The 18,905-nt window shown below is 40.9% G+C and overlaps 1 protein-coding gene across 1 annotated transcript; it reads right to left on the minus strand.

The window, feature by feature from the left end:
• Positions 1-12,123: 12,123 nt before the first annotated feature.
• LOC129956603 (uncharacterized) lies at positions 12,124-13,401 on the minus strand. The gene has a single exon (XM_056068532.1). It carries the CDS (start codon positions 13,399-13,401, stop codon positions 12,124-12,126), a length of 1,278 nt encoding a protein of 425 aa, XP_055924507.1.
• Between the last annotated feature and the right edge of the window lie 5,504 nt (positions 13,402-18,905).

Genomic DNA, 18,905 nt, shown 5'->3' on the forward strand with positions numbered 1-18,905 from the left:
ATTTTATTATTTTATTCTGTTGGGTACCCTCTCATGTAGGAATTCTGGGCAATGAGGAGGCAGACAAGGCTGCTAAATTGGCAAGTATTCCAGCAGTCACATCTATTCCTGTAAGCGATTTAAATAAGCACACTAAAAGGCTTCTTTATTCCAAATGGCAAGCTCAGTGGGATTTGGAAACTAACAATAAATTACATGCTATTAAACCTCATGTACAACCGTGGTCTTCATTACCCAATCGGAAAGCAGACACAGTATTAACCCGTTTACGTATTGGGCATACGAGATTCACCCATCGCCACTTGTTACTAGGTGAACAACCACCTCTATGTTCCCAGTGTGACTGTCAAATGTCTGTCCAACATATATTGTCGGAATGTCCAAATTTCAATGCTCAACGTTTGCACTTCTTTCAAAATACGAACACTCCATTACCCTTCTTACTTGGTAAGACACCACATGTTCAAATTTTTGCATTTTTGAAATCAATAGGTTTTTATCCACATATCTAAGTTTTCTCCATCTTTCTTAAAAAAATTTCACATTGTTTTTATAGCTGAAATTTTATATTTTAAGCCAGAAAAACACAGTTTGGCGCAGCATAGCCAACATTATGGCTCTTGTGCCAATAAAATCAAGAAAATCAAATCAAATGATATAAAAATTTTTGCTTTGGTTGATTCTAGAACGTTTTACACATTCAACATGGAGATATACGCAAGCCAGCAGCCAGATGGACCTTGCAAGAAAGATAACAGTTCCTGTGAAATAGCAAAATGCATGCTAGCTCCATTACACAATGCTGGATTGGTTTGGTTTGGTTTTATGGCGCAAGAGCCATCCTTGGCCATACTGCGCCAAGCATATGGTTTGATATCAGGCCATATTAAAATAGACTTATTAGAAGAATAAAAATGCTAAGTAATGATAAAACTGTTTACACGTACTCTCAATGTAAAATTTTAGAATTACAATATGAATAATGATTTTGAAAAGGGAATTAGGTGTTGCATAGTAAAAAATAATTAATGTCAAAAAGTATTAAATGCAAATAAAAAACTGAACTGCCTTTAAAAAGTTAAAAATATTTGGGTGGTGTTTCTCACCCACCAAGTCAATCATATTGACAGAAGATGAATGGAAGAAGTTCTGGCGATGAGAATTAAATGATGGACATTCGACCAAAATATGCTTCACATTAAAATCAGTGTTACATGCTGGACAAATAGGTGCTCTCTCACCGAAAAGGAGATGACGGTGTGTAAAGCGAGAATGCCCTATACGAAGGCGAGTCAACTTGACATCGACCTCTCGAATTGGAAGGACTGGCCAATAGCCAATTTTTGGTTTGATGGAGTTCAATTTGTTGTGGATCTGCAGATCCCATGCCTCCTGCCAAATGGAATAAATGTAGTTGACTACGGATTTTCTTGCATCGCAGTAAGGAAGTTCATGCGTCAAAAGAGTGCCTGCCTGCTTAGCAGCACAGTCTGCCATCTCATTCCCTGAGATGCCCACGTGACCCGGAACCCAACAAAACATGACATTGAAACCTCTATTGTGTAGGAGTCGCAAAGTCAATAAAATTCGAACAGCAACTGGATGAATCCCATTATGATAATGAGAGAGTGTTTTCAGGGCACTCATACTGTCAGTATAGATTATGAATTTACGCTGCGTTGAGAGCGAGATTTTCTGAACAGCACAGAAAATCGCAATTAACTCAGCTGTAAATATGGAGCAAGTTTTGTGCAGACGATAGCTCCGAGTATCAGATGGTAAAACGATCCCACAACCGACATGTTCATCCATTTTTGAGCCATCTGTATAAATTGGCGAGAACGAAGAGTACAGACAGCGATGAAAATGGAAAAGTTGTTGGAAAATAAAGGCATCAGTCGAAGATTTATCAAAGCCTGTAAAGGGATTCAGAAAGGAAAAGCATGGAAAATCCCAAGGCGAAAAACTAAAGAAATCAAAAGTTTCTATGGTAATATTTGATAGCTCCGTGTCACGTAGGAGTAATTTGACTCTTTCATTGAATGGAACAATGTGAGAGGGACGGGCATCATGTAGTCTACGAAGACTAATTGGCAATGTTATACCAACAACGGGATGATTCGGTACAGATTGTGAACGGAAATAGTATAAAATAGACAGTTTCTTCCTCCTTAAATGAAGAGGTAGCTGATGACAGATAATGTACAAGCTCTCTACTGGAGAAGTACGGAAAGCTCCGGAGCAGATTCTTAGAGCGGTATGGTGGATGGTGTCTAATTTCCGCAAAACCGTAGGGCGTGCAGAGCCATATACCATACAGCCGTAATCAATACGGGAGAGGATGACTGCTTGGTAAATACGGAGTAGGGAGGTTCGATCGGCACCCCAAGATGTTCTGGAGAGTACCTTCAATATATTTAAGGTTTTCTCACACTTCTTCCGTAAATATAAAATATGCGGAAGGAAGTTGAGCTTCCGATCGAGAATCACTCCCAAAAACCGTACTTCATTCACCACAGGGATTTGAATGTTCCGAATTTTAATATTCGGATCGAGATGAAGTTTTCTTTTTCTGCAAAAATGAACACATTGACTCTTATCCGGAGAGAGAGTGTGTCCATTGTTATCACACCAGCCTACCAATTTATCCACGGCGGTTTGCAAATGTTTTTCTACTATATTGATATCACTACCTTGGCACGAGATCTGCAGATCGTCAACATATAGACTGGCATGTACAGATGAAGGTAAAATTGTTAAAATCTGACTAAGATGGATGATGAAAAGCGTGACACTGAGGACACTTCCTTGGGGAACTCCCTCAGCTTGAATAAAATGATTTGAATAAAAGTTGCCTAAACGAACGCGAAATGTTCGATGAGATAAAAAGTTCTTTAAAAATATGGGAAGATTTCCCCTAAAACCAAAGTTATAAAGTGCTGAAAGTATGCCAAAGCGCCAAGCACGGTCATAGGCTTTTTCTATATCGAAAAATATGGAGACAAGGTGGTTCCTCTTAACGAATGCGTTGCGGATCTGGGTTTCCAGTAAAATGAGGTTGTCAAAGGTAGAGCGACCTCTACGGAAACCACTTTGCAACGGGGGAATGCATCCTTGTTTCTCCAATTCGTATATGAGCCGAGCATTGACCATTCGCTCAAATGTTTTGCAAAGGCAACTCGTTAAAGCAATCGGTCTGTAGTTCAGAGGATTGGAAGATTCTTTTCCAGGTTTTAAGATAGGTATAACAATAGCGTCTCTCCATTGTGAAGGGTACTTCTGCTCCTTCCAAATTCTGTTAAATAACAGCAACAGGTTGGAAAGGGAAGTAGCATTCAAATGCCGGATCATACTATAAGTAATCCCATCTGGTCCTGGACTGGTATCACGGGCTTGAGATAATGCTGTTTCTAGTTCAAACATCCTAAACTCACAGTTATAAGAATAGGTATTTCTGTCATTAAAATGCAAGGGCAACCGTTCCGCGGGATTCTTAATTCTCAGAAAGTTAGGACCATAAGAATCTATTGCGGACACTTGTGCAAATGCTTGGCCAAGAATATTGGCTACTTCTAAAGGGGCAGAATGCATCATATTTCCAGTATTTAAAATAGGAAGTGATGATTCACTATAAATCCCACTAGCAGCCTTTACCTTTTTCCACAAGGTTTTACTAGAAGTATAGGATGTTATAGAAGAAACGAATGATATCCATGAATTCCTCTGACTTTGACGACGAATGCGTCGAGCTAGTGCTTTGGCTCTTTTAAAAGCAACAAGATTTTCTGTTGTCGGGTACCTTCTGAACTTGTTCCACAATTTTTTCTGTTGTTTGAGACTGTCACGGCAGGCTTCATTCCACCACGGTCTTCGAAACTTTCGTCGACGTGGGGATGATTTTGGTATTGTGTTATTAGCGGCGTTCATTATGGTGTTAACGACATGTACTACTGCTTCCGAGATGTCTGATGTATTGACCATTGTCTCTGTGATATCTGCCAGTTGCGAAAAAGCAGTCCAGTCCGCCCGCTGGAACAGGAAACGAGGAGGACAAATAGTCACACCACCGCTATCAGCATGGGAGACGATTATAGGAAAGTGATCGCTATTATATAAATCGTTGCTAACGGCAAAGGTTAGCAACGGCAGAAGCTCAGGAGAACATATGGCCAAGTCAAGACTGTGGAAGGTACGTGTGGGTTCGTGTAAGTACGTCAATTCGTCGTTATTGAGCAGGCAGAGACAGTTGTTAGAAATAAACTCCTCAATCTGCCGCCCACGACAGTTTGTAGTACCCGAACCCCACAAAGTACTATGTCCGTTGAAGTCACCTTGCAATATAAAAGGCGAAGGAAGCTGGTCCACTAAGTTGTCCAGATCCTGCTGACAGATGGCACCATGTGGCGGTAAGTAAATACAACAGACTGTGACTAATTTCCGTACATGAACTTGTACAGCCACAGCCTGTAGGGAAGTTTGTAATTTGAGAGGCGAACTTGGATAGAGATTTGAAGTAAAGATACAAACACCCCCGGAATTGCGAGATCCTGTGTCTGCATCTTTTCGTATACAATTGTAGCCACGTAATTTTATAGGAATGTTTGGTGCCAAGAAAGTTTCTTGAACACTTATGCAGACAGGATGAAATTTGTTTAAAAGTGTCTTGATGTCATTTAGTTTGGACCGAATGCCGCGACAATTCCAAGAAAGGAAGGTACCCATTAAGAAATTTTTGTTGCTGGTAAAGAATTAGGGACAATGGGTGGAGGTTGCGAGGCATCGCAACTCATTTTAAATTCTTCATCCTCCCCCTCAGATGGATGAAGCGAGATTAATTCGGGACTCTTGGATGCTCCACCAAAAATGGACGTTAAGTCCTTATGGACGACACCTTGGTTTGCGAGTCCCAGTGCGACAGATGAACGCAAATTTGATTTTTTAAATTTTGTATTTAAATCCTTTGCAGACAGGCCACGTTTTGAAAGCTTTAGCTTCAGGGATTTGTTGGATTTGGATTTTATTTTGTGCGTTTCAATTTCATTAGTTTCAGGAATACTTATTGTAGAATTTTCTGATTCAGAGTCTGAAATTTTAGGGTTCGGTTTTGTTTTTAGATTGCTTTTTGTACAGTTAGAGCATGAACAGTTTTCACAGAATGGTTTTTGGACAACAGCTGCATAACTTATACCAGGTTTAGGTGTTTGGGACAAAACCTTTCGCCTGGCTTCTGGATAGGATATGTTTTCTTTTACTTTAGTTGCTATTATCCGTTTTTCCAGTTGCCAACGTTCACAAGTTCGAGAGAATGATGCATGATTGCCATCGCAGTTTGCGCATTTTTCGGGTGCGCTACACTGCTGACTATCGTGGCCTTTCTCAGCACAGCGGGCGCAAGTGAGTGACCCGCGGCAGTTGGCTTTCGAGTGACCAAAACGCTGGCAATGAAAACACCGTAATGGATTTGGAATAAAATGTCTAACAGGTAATTTTATGTAGCCGGCATATATAAATTCTGGTATATTTCGGCTATGGAAAGTTAGTATGTAATGTTTGGTGGGAAGTATTTGCTCGTTCCGCCGGATTGAGATTTGTTGTACATTGGTCACTCCTTGGGGTTTTAATTCTTTTGCTATTTCTTCAAGGGGAACATTAAACAATTCCCCACAAGTTATGACACCTTTAGAATAATTTAAAGATAAGTGCGGACTTACAGTAATTCGGATATCAGCCAAAGCTTTCAATTTCATTATTTGTTGGGCTTGCTTTTTAGAATTTACTTCAACAAGCAAGTCACCTGAACGCATTTTACGGATTCAAGTGACGTCCCCTATTGTTGCTGCAAACGCCTTCTGTACAAGAAAAGGAGATACAGAATTAAAAGTTTCATTTAACTCAGAAACACGCTTAATGACAAAGAAAGAATCATGATACGAATTATTTTTTACAAAAGATTGGACTGTGCGATGCCCACTGAAGGGAGATTTCTTGGAAGAGCCCATGCGATATTAAAGAAGGTTCGGGTCCGACGGCACCGCCCACCACGGAGCCCAACAAGGGATGGCAGCCACCGGCTCTAGACGTCTAGCCTCGGCACTTACCATAGTGCTAATCGGTTACCTATACGCTCGGAGTTACCCCCGGGGACAGTGACCACCCTTAACGCCAAGCCCAAGGAGTAACCCCTTCGCTTGATCCCTAGCAGACTAGCCACTAAGGTGACTAGCTACCAGCCGATTGATGCACAGGGGACCACAGTACAACACCCGTCTTTCTAATGGGTCGCCACGCACGGCCAACACGTGGGGCCTTGGCTGTCCATGAGAAGCAAGAAGCAAACAGAGCGGCGACAGCTTCTCATGGAGAGCTCCCTCGCTTGCCGTCGAGGGATGGAAGAATCAAGCAGACAGCAGAAGGCGGAGAGGAGAGTAAACATAAATGGAGTAAAGATCCCTGGGTACCTCGGGATTGGGACACCCGTACTCACCTATAGTAGGTGAGCCCCTGAGGGGTACACAATGCTGGAAGAAATGTCACTACAGACAATTGGTACACTAGCTATGAATTAGCCAAGGATTTATTGAAACATAAAATTTCTATTGTTGGAACAATACGCAAGAATAAGAGGGCTATCCCGCCTGAATTTGCGTCGCATAAAAATAGAGAAGCACTTACAACTCTCTTTGGGTTTCAAAAGGATTGACGAAAACTTTGGAGATTTTAAAAAATCGGATGCAATTATTTTCTACAACATGACTAAAGGCGCAATGGATGTGGTCGATGAAATGGGAGGATCTTATTATGTTGCCAGAATATCAAACCGATGGCCTATGGTGATATTTTTTTCACTTCTAAATATTGCAGGAATAAATTCCAGGATCTTCTTATCAGCCGCAAACCCACTAGAAAAGTTTAGAAACAGGAGGCGTTTCTTGAAGGATTTAGCGTTCTCACTTATAGAACCTTATATGAAATCGCTGCAGAAACAAGAATGTCTGGATGAGTCGCAAACGAAAAAAAGAAAGCTGAGTTATGGAAGATGCTATTTGCGTCCAAGAAACAAGGACAGGATATCGAAAACTATGGGTGTGAAGTGCGACAAAATTATATGTCGAGAACACTCAGAAATTGAAGCTGTATGTAATAACTGCAAAAAATCTAAAGATTCGGATCCATGTACACCTTAATTATTTAGAAAATTGAATAGTATCAGTATTTTTTATTTACAATAATGTATAATTTTTATTATAATAAAAATTGTAAAGAAAAATCATTAAGGGAATCATTACATGGAAAAGGTTGAAGTTTTTCGAACACAGACAAAAAAGGTGAGTGCTTTTAATTTATTTATTAATTTTAAAAACTGCGACACTATTAATGAACAATATTAATATCAAGGCCACCACTTGTGGGGGTATGAAATGATTCTTCTACTTAAATGTTCAGAGCTTCAAAAAACGCAACGGCATTTTTAACATGAACATGAATAAATTTATGCAAAAAAGAACGAAACAAGAAATATCAACAGAACAAGTAGAAGTAGCTCTTTCGAGTTGAGAAAGAAATATTAGGTACTTTCCGACCAGATTACATGAAAGGTGGGTGGTGAAACAGTAGTACCCACAAGTTTATTTAGTATTAAAAAGGTACGTGACAAGTTTAAAGCAGAGATTTTGTTAAATTTGTTAAGGGAAAGAGCTTCTAATATCCCAACTTATATTGCCGAGAAAGATTTAAATAATCATGACCAGGTTACATAAATTGTTTTAAGAGAATTCGAACCAACAGCGCAAGCGGTTTTAAACAATTTTAGAAATGCTTCTAGAGATAACGAATGTCATGTGCAATACACATCATGCTTAATGTCGAGTTTTGAATATTATTGAAACTTAAGAGGAGTCAAAGATGTCGAGACCCTAAAACAATTTATGGTTTTGGATAAACTATTCCAAACGCTAGACAAAGAAACTTCAAATTAAATCAATATTAGACAAAACCAAAACTAGTTGACGCCTCTCGAATTAGGAAAAGAATGTTATCTATATTTTGCTTCCAGAGGCAAAATCATAAATGAGACGAAGAAAGGCGAAAAAAATTATAGCAACAAATTCAAACTGGCATCATAAATATTTTTCAATGAAGTGAAAAATAAAAATTGTGATTTATGTCGGAAGAATTAAAATCATCCGCTATATGCTTGTCCTCATTTTAAGAAATTTTCGATTCTTGAACGCGTTGAGGCAGTAAAAGACTAAAACGCTTGCTTTAAATGTTTATCGCGCGATTGAGGCGTTAAAAAGTGTCCGTATAATAATTATTTCTGAGGCAAAACTCACAATGAATTTATACATTTTCAGAAAGAAGCAAAAAGTATTTCACCTCTGTACATAGAAATCGTGGAAATCATAAATAATTCACAATTGGTAGGGGAATTCTGATCAAAGTTCTGTTTCCTCTAGTGAGTGAAGTACAACTTTCGTTACAAATACTCTAATTGATAATAAGAATGTATTTTTGTGTATTTTAAAATATTTAATAATGATGTAGAGCAAAATGCTCATCCTGCCAAAAGGTCAATCCTATCCATCATCGCCAGACTTTCTGATTCACTTGGATTGCATGGCCCAGTGACCACTAAAAAAAATCTTCACGCAACAATTGTGGTTGCTCAAGATTGATTGGGGTGAAATGCTTCCAGCGAAAGTAGCTGGTGAGTGGCGAGAGTTCGTGACATTTTTAACAAACTTAAACGACATCAACATCGAAAGATGTATTGTAATTTCAAATGCGGAAGTGAACTGACCTCCATGGATTCTGTGACTCGTCCAGAAAGGCACATGATGCTGCAATCTACGCCGGGACTAAGTCGCGAATAAATCTCCAGTGTCACCGATGGAGCAGGTAACTATACCTCGTTCAGTTATGCAATGCCGTTCTACACCGCAAATTGATGCATAAAGCAAATATTGCATCAGTCTTCTATTACTCGGATTCTACAATCGGGCTTTCGTGGATGAGAAGAGTCCTAAAACTTTTCTAGCGAATAGAGTGGTGATTATCCAAGAGTTAACAGAAATGAATCAGTAGTAGTATGTATTTTCGGAACAAAATCCCACAGACCTCATTCCGTGCGGACCTGATCCAGATAGAATTCAACAAAGTAACTCATGATGATTTGGTCCATCCTTTCTTCAAGAACGAGTAGTGAACTTCAATGGTGATTCTTACTATCCATTGAATAGTTCTGTGCAGAATATGAACGTTTCTTCTGGAAAACTTTATTTGGCAGAGCTAAAAAAAATTGACTAATTGTTGTTTAGTTTGAGCTGTGGACTCATGATTTTTAGATAATCAGCTTAGTATGTATAGTTTTTATAAAATATTTAATGTTTTAGCCTCTATTTTCATATTTGTTAATAATTTGAGTTGTTGTGTAGGAATTTTTTGGCGCAAGGGCCATGTTTTAACATGCTGACCAAGCATATGGGATAAAAATAATGCATTAATTAAAATATAAAATCATTCGACTTCGATAAGAGAAGGCGAAATTTGATTAAATTACAATGAATATAAAAAATTCAGAAATTTAAAAATATTTTAAGAAGTAAAAAACGTAAAAAGTAATAATGCTTTTTAAAGGCTGTCACACAAATTGAAAACACACAAAAATGCATTAGATGTATGTAAAAATTCGAATAGCTTTTAAGAATTTGAAAATATTTTGGGGGTACATCTTCCAAGTTTGGTAAAGTTAACAACGATGATTAAAAAAAAAAAAAACGAATTCTGGGAAAGATAATTGAGAAACATTCGATTAAATTCTGTTTAATGTTATAAACGACTCAACAAGGGTTCGCTGTCTCAGAAAAACGATGTTTATGGGTAAAGAGTGTGTGTCCTGTATGGACAAGAGTCAGCTTAACATCCAACTCTCGTAATGGAATCGTGGGCCACAAACTAACGGATGGCTTAATGAAATGTAACTTATTTTCAATCTGCACTTCCATTTTCCATGCCATATTGATAACAGGTCGAGAACAATGGCTCTTTTAGAGTCACAATATGGGATGCTTTGACATAACCAAGAGGAAGAGGTTTCAATGATCTCTCACATTGCTTCCGCAAATATAATATATGCGAAAGGAAGTCGAGTTTCCGATTGAGAATTATTCCCCAAAACCGTACTTCATTCACCACAGGAATTGGAATATTTTTAATTCGAATTCAAGGATCTTGGTGAATGTTTCTTTTCCGACAGAATCGAAGGATCAAGTATGAATTGATCTTTTTTTTGGAGTATTTTTAAATTTATGTGGGAAAGATTGTGTGTAAATGCACTCAAAAACATAATAGTCCGCGGTTCCGACTTCACCACAGTCACAGAGTGGATTGTCAGTGATGCCGAATTTTTGAAATTAGGATGGAAATCTTCCATGGCCAGAGAGGAATTGTATACTGAATGGATGATATGATTTCCTCTTGGTGGAGATTGTTGGTATATATTGATGGGTCTGAGGAACTTTGGTGGTAGATACCCATTCACGTTGCCATTCAGTGATGATGTTTGGCTGGATATCGGTTTTCAAGGTGTTGTGAGATCTGGGGACAGGTAAGTCAATTATCTGTTTGCTTGTGCCAAGTTTGGCTTGTTTGTCTACTTCTTCATTACCTCCCACGCCGATGTGAGCTTTCACCCAAAAGAACGAAAGTCAGCGGTGGTTAATAATGGTTTGAATTTTATCCGCGAGTTGCTTCAGAATCCAACTTTTGCGGTTTGGTGAAGCAAGAGCTGAGAGAAGGGAAACGAGTCGGAAAAGATTGAAGCCTTGCTCCAGGAGTACATATTATCAATATATTCTAGGGCCATGAAGAAAGCATAGGCCTCAGCTTGGAATACTGTTGCATGATCCTCTAGTCGATGGGAATCGACACGGATTAGTTTACCGTAAAAGTAACAGGCAGTTGCTGATCCCACTCGGTTACCAATTTTGGAACCTTCGTTAAAATTTCGTCTTCATCGCCTGAAGGTAGAGATTACCGGAAAGGAAATGTAACCCACTCACAAGGGTGTTGGTCGAAAGGGTTTTGAGTTGGTTCGTTCGTGGGTCAAAGACAGTGTCATTAAATTTAAGTGGAAGCTTTTGAACTTTGAGGAGAAAGTTAGCGTAAAGTTCCTTGGCTCTTAAGTGCAGAGGCTAGAGGCCTGCGAGAACTTGAAGGGCATGTGTACTGGTTGTACGATATGTTTTAAGATTTTAACAAGGGGTCTCCTTTGAATAAATTCAAAGGTTCTTTCAATTTGTTTGAATTTCAGCCGGTGACCCCAAGCCCCATAGCCGAAAAGGACATTTTGTAATGCCTCTGTGATATCAGTCTTTTTGACCATATTCTCCAAAATTATTGCCTGTTGCGAGAAAGCAGTCCAGTCTGCCCGCAGGAATAGGAAACGCGGGGGACAAGAAGTCACGCCGCCTCTATCAACATAGGAGACCATTAAAGGGAAGTGATCACTACCAAAGAGATCATTCCCAACTGTAAAACTGAGCAACGGAAAGAGATCAGGAGAGCAAATAGCCAGATCCAGACTGTGAAATGTACATGTGGGTTCATGGAAATAGGTTTTCTCATCATGATTAAGCAGACAGAGAGAGTTATCAGAGATAAACTGTTCAATCTGCCGCCCACGAGAATTTGTACTTTCCGAACCCCACAAAATACTATGAGCATTAAAATCGCCAAGAAGCAAGAACGGCTTGGGTAGTTGGTCCACTAAACTATTAAGTTCGTGTTGGTTAATGACAGCATGTGGTGGCAAATATATACTACAAACTGTGACAAGGGTCCGTATATGTACTTGAATAGCCACAGCTTGTAAGGAAGTTTGTAAATTTAAATGAGAGCTAGGGTAGAGGTTAGAAGCCAAGATGCAAACACCACCAGAAGGATTATTTTCAGTGTTAGCATCTTTCCGAGCACAGTTATAACCACGGATTTTCACAGCAATGTCATGTTTCAGGAATGTTTCCTGAAAAGCAAAACAAGCAGGATGGAGCTGATTAAGAATATGCTTTATGTCAACAACTTTGGGCCGAAGACCACGACAGTTCCAAGAAATGAAAGTTCCCATTAAGAAACAGTAGAATTAAGTTTATTACGGCAAGTGTTATGAAGAGTTGGCGAAACATCGCAACTCATTTGCAATTCATCCTCCTCGTCAGACGGATGGAGGGAAATGGAATCGGGACTTTTAGGTGAGCCAAAGATGGACGTTAAGTCCTTATGGACATTACCTTTCGTCGCAAGTCCCAAAGCGACAGAACTTTGTGTTGCAGATTTTTTTAACTTCGTTCTTAGTTCTTTTGGTGAGAGTCCCCGTTTTGACAGCTTTAGCTTTAGTGCTCTTTGAGAATTGGAGTTTGATTTCGATTTCGATCGGACTGGTTTGCTAGTTTCTGGTGCACTGGATGGTGAATTTTCAATTTCAGAATCGGAAGAGTTTTTGACAGTTGTAGTTTGGGAGTTATATTTCACACAGTTTGTGCATTTACAGTTTGCACAAAAGGGTGTTTTTACTACGGAAGCATAACTCACACCAGGTTTGGGTGTTTGAGCCACTACTTTTTGTCTTGCTTCAGAATAAGAAATGGATTCTTTAAATTTTATTGCAGTTATTTGCTTTTCAAGTTTCCAGCGTTCGCAGACTCGAGAAAATGATGCATGACAACCTGCACAGTTCACGCACTTTTCGGGGGCGTTACAATTTTCGCTATCATGGTCTTTTCCCGCACAGCGGGCGCATGTTAGCGTCCCGCGGCAATTAACCTTCGAGTGGCCGAAACGCTGGCATTTAAAGCATCTCAAAGGATTTGGGATGTACTGCCGAACAGGTAGTTTAATATATCCAGCATATATGAATTCTGGAATTGTTGGTCTATGGAATGTAAGGATGTAATGCTTTGTGGGAAGGAGTTGTTCATCCCGCCTAATACTAATTTGGCGTACATGGGTCACTCCTTGGGGTTTCAGTTCCGCAGTGATCTCCTCAAGGGGAACATTGAACAGTTCGCCACATGTGATTACACCTTTGGAAAAATTTAAAGATGTATGAGAGATAGCGGTTACAGGGATTGTAGCTAAAGCTTTAATTTTCAATATTTGCTGTGCTTGCTTTTTACTGGAGACTTCTATCATCAAGTCACCGGAACGCATTTTACGTATGGCAGAGACATCACCAATTGTTGCAGTGATTGCCTTCTGCACTAGAAAAGGCGATACAGAATTAAAAGTTTCGTTTTTTTCAGTGATTCGTTTTACTATAAAATAGCGGTCAAATTGTGGAAGGTTAGTAATGATATTAGGTAGTTTGCGATGCCCACTGAAAGGAGATTTCTTAGGAGGAGCCATACGATATTACGGAAGATTCGGGCCCGACGGCACCGCCCACCACGGAGCCCAACAAGGGAAGGCAGCCACCGGCTCTGGCCATTCCCAGCCTCGGCACTTACCTTAGTGCTAATCGGTTACCTATACGCTCGGAGTTACCCCCGGGGACAGTGACCACCCTTAACGCCAAGCCCAAGGAGTAACCCCTTCGCTTGATCCCTAGCAGACTAGCCACTCAGGTGACTAGCTACCAGCCGATTGATGCACAGGGGACCACAGTGCACCACCCGTCTTTCTAGTGGGTTGCCACGCACGGCCAACACGTGGGGTTTTCGCTGTCCATGAGAAGCAAGAAGCAAACAGAGCGTCGACAGCTTCTCATGGAGAGCTCCCTCGCTTGCCGTCGAGCGAAGGAAAAACACAGCAGAAAGCAGAAGGCGCAGGGGAGGGGAAACGTAAAGGGAGTATAGATCCCTGGGTACCTCGGGATTGGGACACCCGTACTCACCTATAGTAGGTGAGCCCCTGAGGGGAGACTCCCCCAAGAGGATTTCTCGAAGAGATTAAGTTAATCGGGAACGTGGAGCCATCCGTCTCCCCTTCTATGAGCAAGGGAGCACAACAGGTACCGAGCTAGAGGTGCCACTCCGAAAGTCTCCATCTGTCTTACCGCCATCCCCGTTCTGCCGAAGGGCCTGGGTCACCCCAGTGATTCCCAACAGTGGCGTGACATGGCTGCCATTGAAGAGCAGGTAAGACAGATTTCCTCTTCCTCGGTTTTTACGATTAGCCCAGTCACCACACAACGTGCAAAAGAGTATCCGTGGTGCGGAATTTTATCTTTTTTTTGTATTTTTATTATTTTAAAGTGTTTTTGTATTTTTGGTGCGGCACTTAAACAGGACTGTTGTCTAGAGGTGTTAATACGCACAAAGAGAAAGAACTAAGAAAAAACTAAATAAGGAAAATAACGTTATTTACAAATTTTAAAGTAAGTTAGGAGATATTTAACGCATAAAAGGATCTTAAATGCTAGTAAAAAGGATCTAAATAACTAGTAATAGGTAGTGTTGTTAAAGTTAACTATGGGCTTTAAGCTGATTATTAAACAATTTATTGTTGCCTGCAGAGGCCTGAAAATTCAAAAGTTAAGACATGTTGAGAGGATCTTAAAGAAACTTATTATTAACTACTAAGTATCTAGCTGCACTTAGGTGTAGGGGTAACCTATAGTATCTGATAATTGAGACTCTAAGGCCACTTGCACAGAAACCTCCTCCCAGGCTCCTCACTACAGAGAAGACTGCTTAGACTGGTTAATCAGAAACAGCACAGAGATTGGTCCGCGAGGGATCCGTTCTCCAACTATCAAAAGCACACACAGCCTAGATTGAGGTCTTCTCCCAGCCCAGAACTGAGAGAGGGAAGCGGGGGAACCAGAGGTTGGATGTTCAGCTGCTTCCAATCGCAAACGGTGTTGTAAGTTCAAGCTTACGCCTACTCCGGAATGGCTCATCGGAGAAATGCCAACAAGGGCGCCCGGTCGTCAGCAAGAACAGCACCGCCGCTATGGTTTTCGCAACCAATCCCCTCGCAACTGGTATCCAGTCGAAATTTAGTTTGGAGTAAGAAGAGTCTGCTATGCCAAAACAAGTCGGCGGAGTGTCCTCCTCCGTAACGTCTCGCGCCACCAGAAGGCATTTCCACTTTGGGTGAGGAGAGCCTATTTGAGACGGAATCACTCACCCTACTCTCCTTTCGGAGAGGCGAGACAGTAAATAGGGACATTTATGTACGGAGTTACCACCCCAACACCGTGCGCGAAGCACATCGTTGGTGTGAGTGGTGGAACCCGAGCAATTATCTACATAAAGCTACCACAGAGGTCTTCACCAAGGGACACACCCAACCCACCCGTTTGGCAGAGCAAACAGCGGCGGCCTGTTAGAGCCTAGGAATGTGGTCGTTTATCCACGCAATGATTTGGTGGATAATATGTAAGTTGTGAGGATCTTTAAGAAGATGATCTTTATCCTGAACATTTTTGATTTTTTGTCTTAGTAGATGAGTGTGTATGCACTCATAAATATAGTGGTCTGGTGTTCCAACTTTGCCACAGTCACAGAGTGGATCGTTGGTGATTCCAAATTTATTGAAGTAATAGGGGAATCTCCCATGACCCGAGAGGAATTGTATCAGGAAGGGATGAAAGGATTTCATTTTAGTAGAGACATTTGGAAAATATTTGCGCGTCTGAGGACCTTTTGAGCTTCTTGCCCATTCATTTTGCCATTCAGCAAGAATGCAACGCCGAATGTCAGCCCTCAAGTTGCCATGAGACCTGGGGACATGTGTGTCGATGGAATCTTTTTCAGTACCATGTTTAGCTTGTTTATCAGCCTCTTCGTTTTCTTGCACTCCAATGTGTGCTTTGACCCAATGGAGGGAGAGTCGTTGATGGGAATTGACTGCTTTTATTTTGTCTGCTATTTGCTTCAGCATCCTGCTTTTGCGTTTAGGCGAAGCAAGAGCTGTAAGTAGCGAGAGTGAGTCTGAAAAGATAGAGACTTTGCTCCAAGAATTAATTTGATCTATGTAATCGAGGGCTATGAAAAAGGCATAGGCCTCAGCTCGGAAAACCGTGGAATGGTCGTCAAGGCGATGGGAGTCAACATATATTAGTTTACCGAAGTAAAAGCAAGCAATGGCAGATCCCACCCGGTCGCCAATTTTAGATCCGTCAGTGAAAATTTCTATTCCATCACCAGATGGTTGATTTTTCTGGAAAGGGAAAGTAAACCATTCGCAAGGATGTTGGTCATATGGGTTGAAAGTAGGTTCATAAAGTTCGGGATCTAGGTATGTGTCGTCAAATTTTACTTGAGTTTTTTGCACCTTAATGAAGAAGTTTGCAAAAAGTTCTTTAGCTCTAAGGTGAAGAGGCAAAATGCCTGCAAGAACTTGTAGTGCATGTGTGCTGGTAGTCCGAAAGGCTTTGAGAATTTTAATAAGGGGCCTTCTCTGTATTATTTCAAATGTTCTAGCTATTTGCTTGAATTTTAGACGGTGCCCCCAAGCCCCGTACCCAAAAAGGACATAAGGTTCGAAGGCGCCTGTGTAGATGCGTCTGTGCAGATGGTGATGTCTGGAAAAGAATCTGTTGGCAACTGTATTTAACTTGTACATGAGCAGATCACTTTTCCGACGGACGTGCCTAAAGTGTTCTGTGAACGTAAGCTTGCTGTCCCATATGACCCCTAGATATCTGAAAGAAGAAACCACTTTAATGGTGAAATTTAGGAAAGAGATAGACGGTGGGTCATCTGAATTTAATCTGTTGCCGTATGTAATTGGCATGAGTAACATTTTGTCAAGACCAAAAGTTAGCTTGTGTGCTTTACCCCAGTGAGTGAGGGTGTGCAGTATGTTAGCCCTTTTTGTTTCAATGTCTTTCTTGCAAGAGCCCCCAATGACAACAACGAAGTCATCAGCATATGCTTGGATGAAGCATCCAGGTGGGAGCGGGAGATTTAATGCAGTGTCGACAATGATGTTCCAGAAAACTGGCCCGCTACAGGAACCCTGTGGGACACCTCTCTCTATTTAGAAGGACCATGTTTGACCTTGCATTTCAATGGTACCTATACGTTGTTTAAAGTAATCTTTGATAAGTTCAAAGAGGTTTTGTGAGCAGCCCGCCAAGGTCAGTTGATGTAAAATGCTTTCGCGCCAGACATTGTCAAATGCGCCGCTGACGTCAACAGAAAGGATGCAAGCCTTTCCTTTGTGCTGAAGAGCGTTCTGAATATTTCTCCAGAGTTGGAAGTGAGCAGTTTCGCATGAGCGACCCACTCTAAATCCATGTTGGTTTTGGTGTAGGAGATAAGTTATCCTTTGCGTGATAAGTTTGTCCAAAATTTTTCCGAAGATGGAGAGTAGACAAATGGGCCTATACGAATTAGCCAGACTGAGATTTTTGTCTGGTTTTGCGATTAAAATAACTTGAGCGGCTTTCCACGAAGTGGGAAAACAACCTAGTCTGAGACAGGAGTTAAATAGCTGTTCAATGACACCTGGATTTTGTTTGAACAGGATTTTAACAGTATCTAGAGGAAGTTGGTTAAGACCAGGTGCTTTTTTTGGCTTAAGAGTATGCAGAACGTACCGGATCTCCTGGCGCGTGAAAGCAGGGTCAGAGATAGGAGAATTATAAAGTATATTGTTAGCCCTGATTGCTGCTTGTGCATGTGTTTCGTCAGTTACGTTGTCTCTTGGAAAAAGGGCGTTAATAATGACCTGAACTGAATCTTGCAGAGAGGATGACAAAGACCCGAATTGGTCGGTCACGTTTTGTATAATTAATTGCTTTTTTAATTTGCCTTTGGCAATTTTATAAGGGAGGTCGAAAGGGTTGAACTTGGTGACCTCTACGCAAAGTTTTTCTAAAGCTTGTCGACTTTTAGTGCCAATCATCCATTTATATTTTGCCTCTTCTTTCTTAAATGTGATTCTCCTTTTGGTTCTTTCATCTGGATGATGGCATCTCTGGAAACGAGCGCGCAGTGCTCTGGTGAGTTTCCTTTGGATCTCTAGTTCCGAGTCCCACCAGTGAACTGCATTGTGTTTTTGGTTGTTTGTTGGAGAAACGAAGCAAGTATTTTGCATAAGCGTGGTGATGTCAGCGATAAAATTGCCAACTTCAACAGATGTTTTAAGGTTTTTAACTGTCTCGAGATGAGAGTTGAAGCGGTTCTCGAGTGTTTTTTCAAGAAGCTTTAGTTTCCGTTTGCTGATCCGGGAACGTGTAGGTGGAGAGTGGTTTTGACCAGCAAGGGAAAAGAGAATATAAGAATTGTCGCTTAATGAGCTGCTTTCCAATTGCCACGCCTCTTTGCGGTCATAAAGAGATGACGTTGAGAGCGTGACATCAATCCAACTTCGACCATTGTTTGTTTCGAATGTGGGCCCTGCGTTAGAATCGTTCCAAACGTGGAGATTCCTGTGAATAAAAAAATCAATCATTGGAGCGCCAATGTCCCGCTTTCGTTTGCTGTCGTCCCTGTCTGGACCCCACAACTCTGATTGGATGTTACCATCCCCCACTAGGAACCATTGTTTTGGTTTGATAGAATCTATCAGATCGTTAAGATTCTGGAATAGGGTGTTCTTATTTGAGGAAGGCGGAAAATAGAAAGATATTAAAGTGAATGTGTCCGGACCCTTGGAGACATCTACACAAACGAAAAACTTATTTATGTGTCTTGTTACCACTGCAATATTTGGGTTTCTGATAGAGATGAGTACACTGCCCTCAGGATGGTAAATAGTGCGCCATTTAGTTGGAAAGAAAGAGGAACCGGCATGCAAATATGGTTTCTGGACGCAATAGATGTCTGGGGTATTCTTATTGAAAAGCATTGGTAACTCTTTGGTTGCTTTGAACGAGCGACCAAGATTACCCTGAAATATTGACCAAACAAATTTGTTGAGAATTGGTGTATTAGGCATAGTTGGTATATGCACGG

The sequence above is a fragment of the Argiope bruennichi genome, chromosome 11 (assembly GCF_947563725.1).
Source record: "Argiope bruennichi chromosome 11, qqArgBrue1.1, whole genome shotgun sequence".
NCBI lineage: Eukaryota > Metazoa > Arthropoda > Arachnida > Araneae > Araneidae > Argiope > Argiope bruennichi.

Bases quoted from the DNA above. Each gene is read 5' to 3' on its own strand.
- LOC129956603 (XM_056068532.1), bottom strand. From the start codon at position 13,401: ATGGCTCCTCCTAAGAAATCTCCTTTCAGTGGGCATCGCAAACTACCT.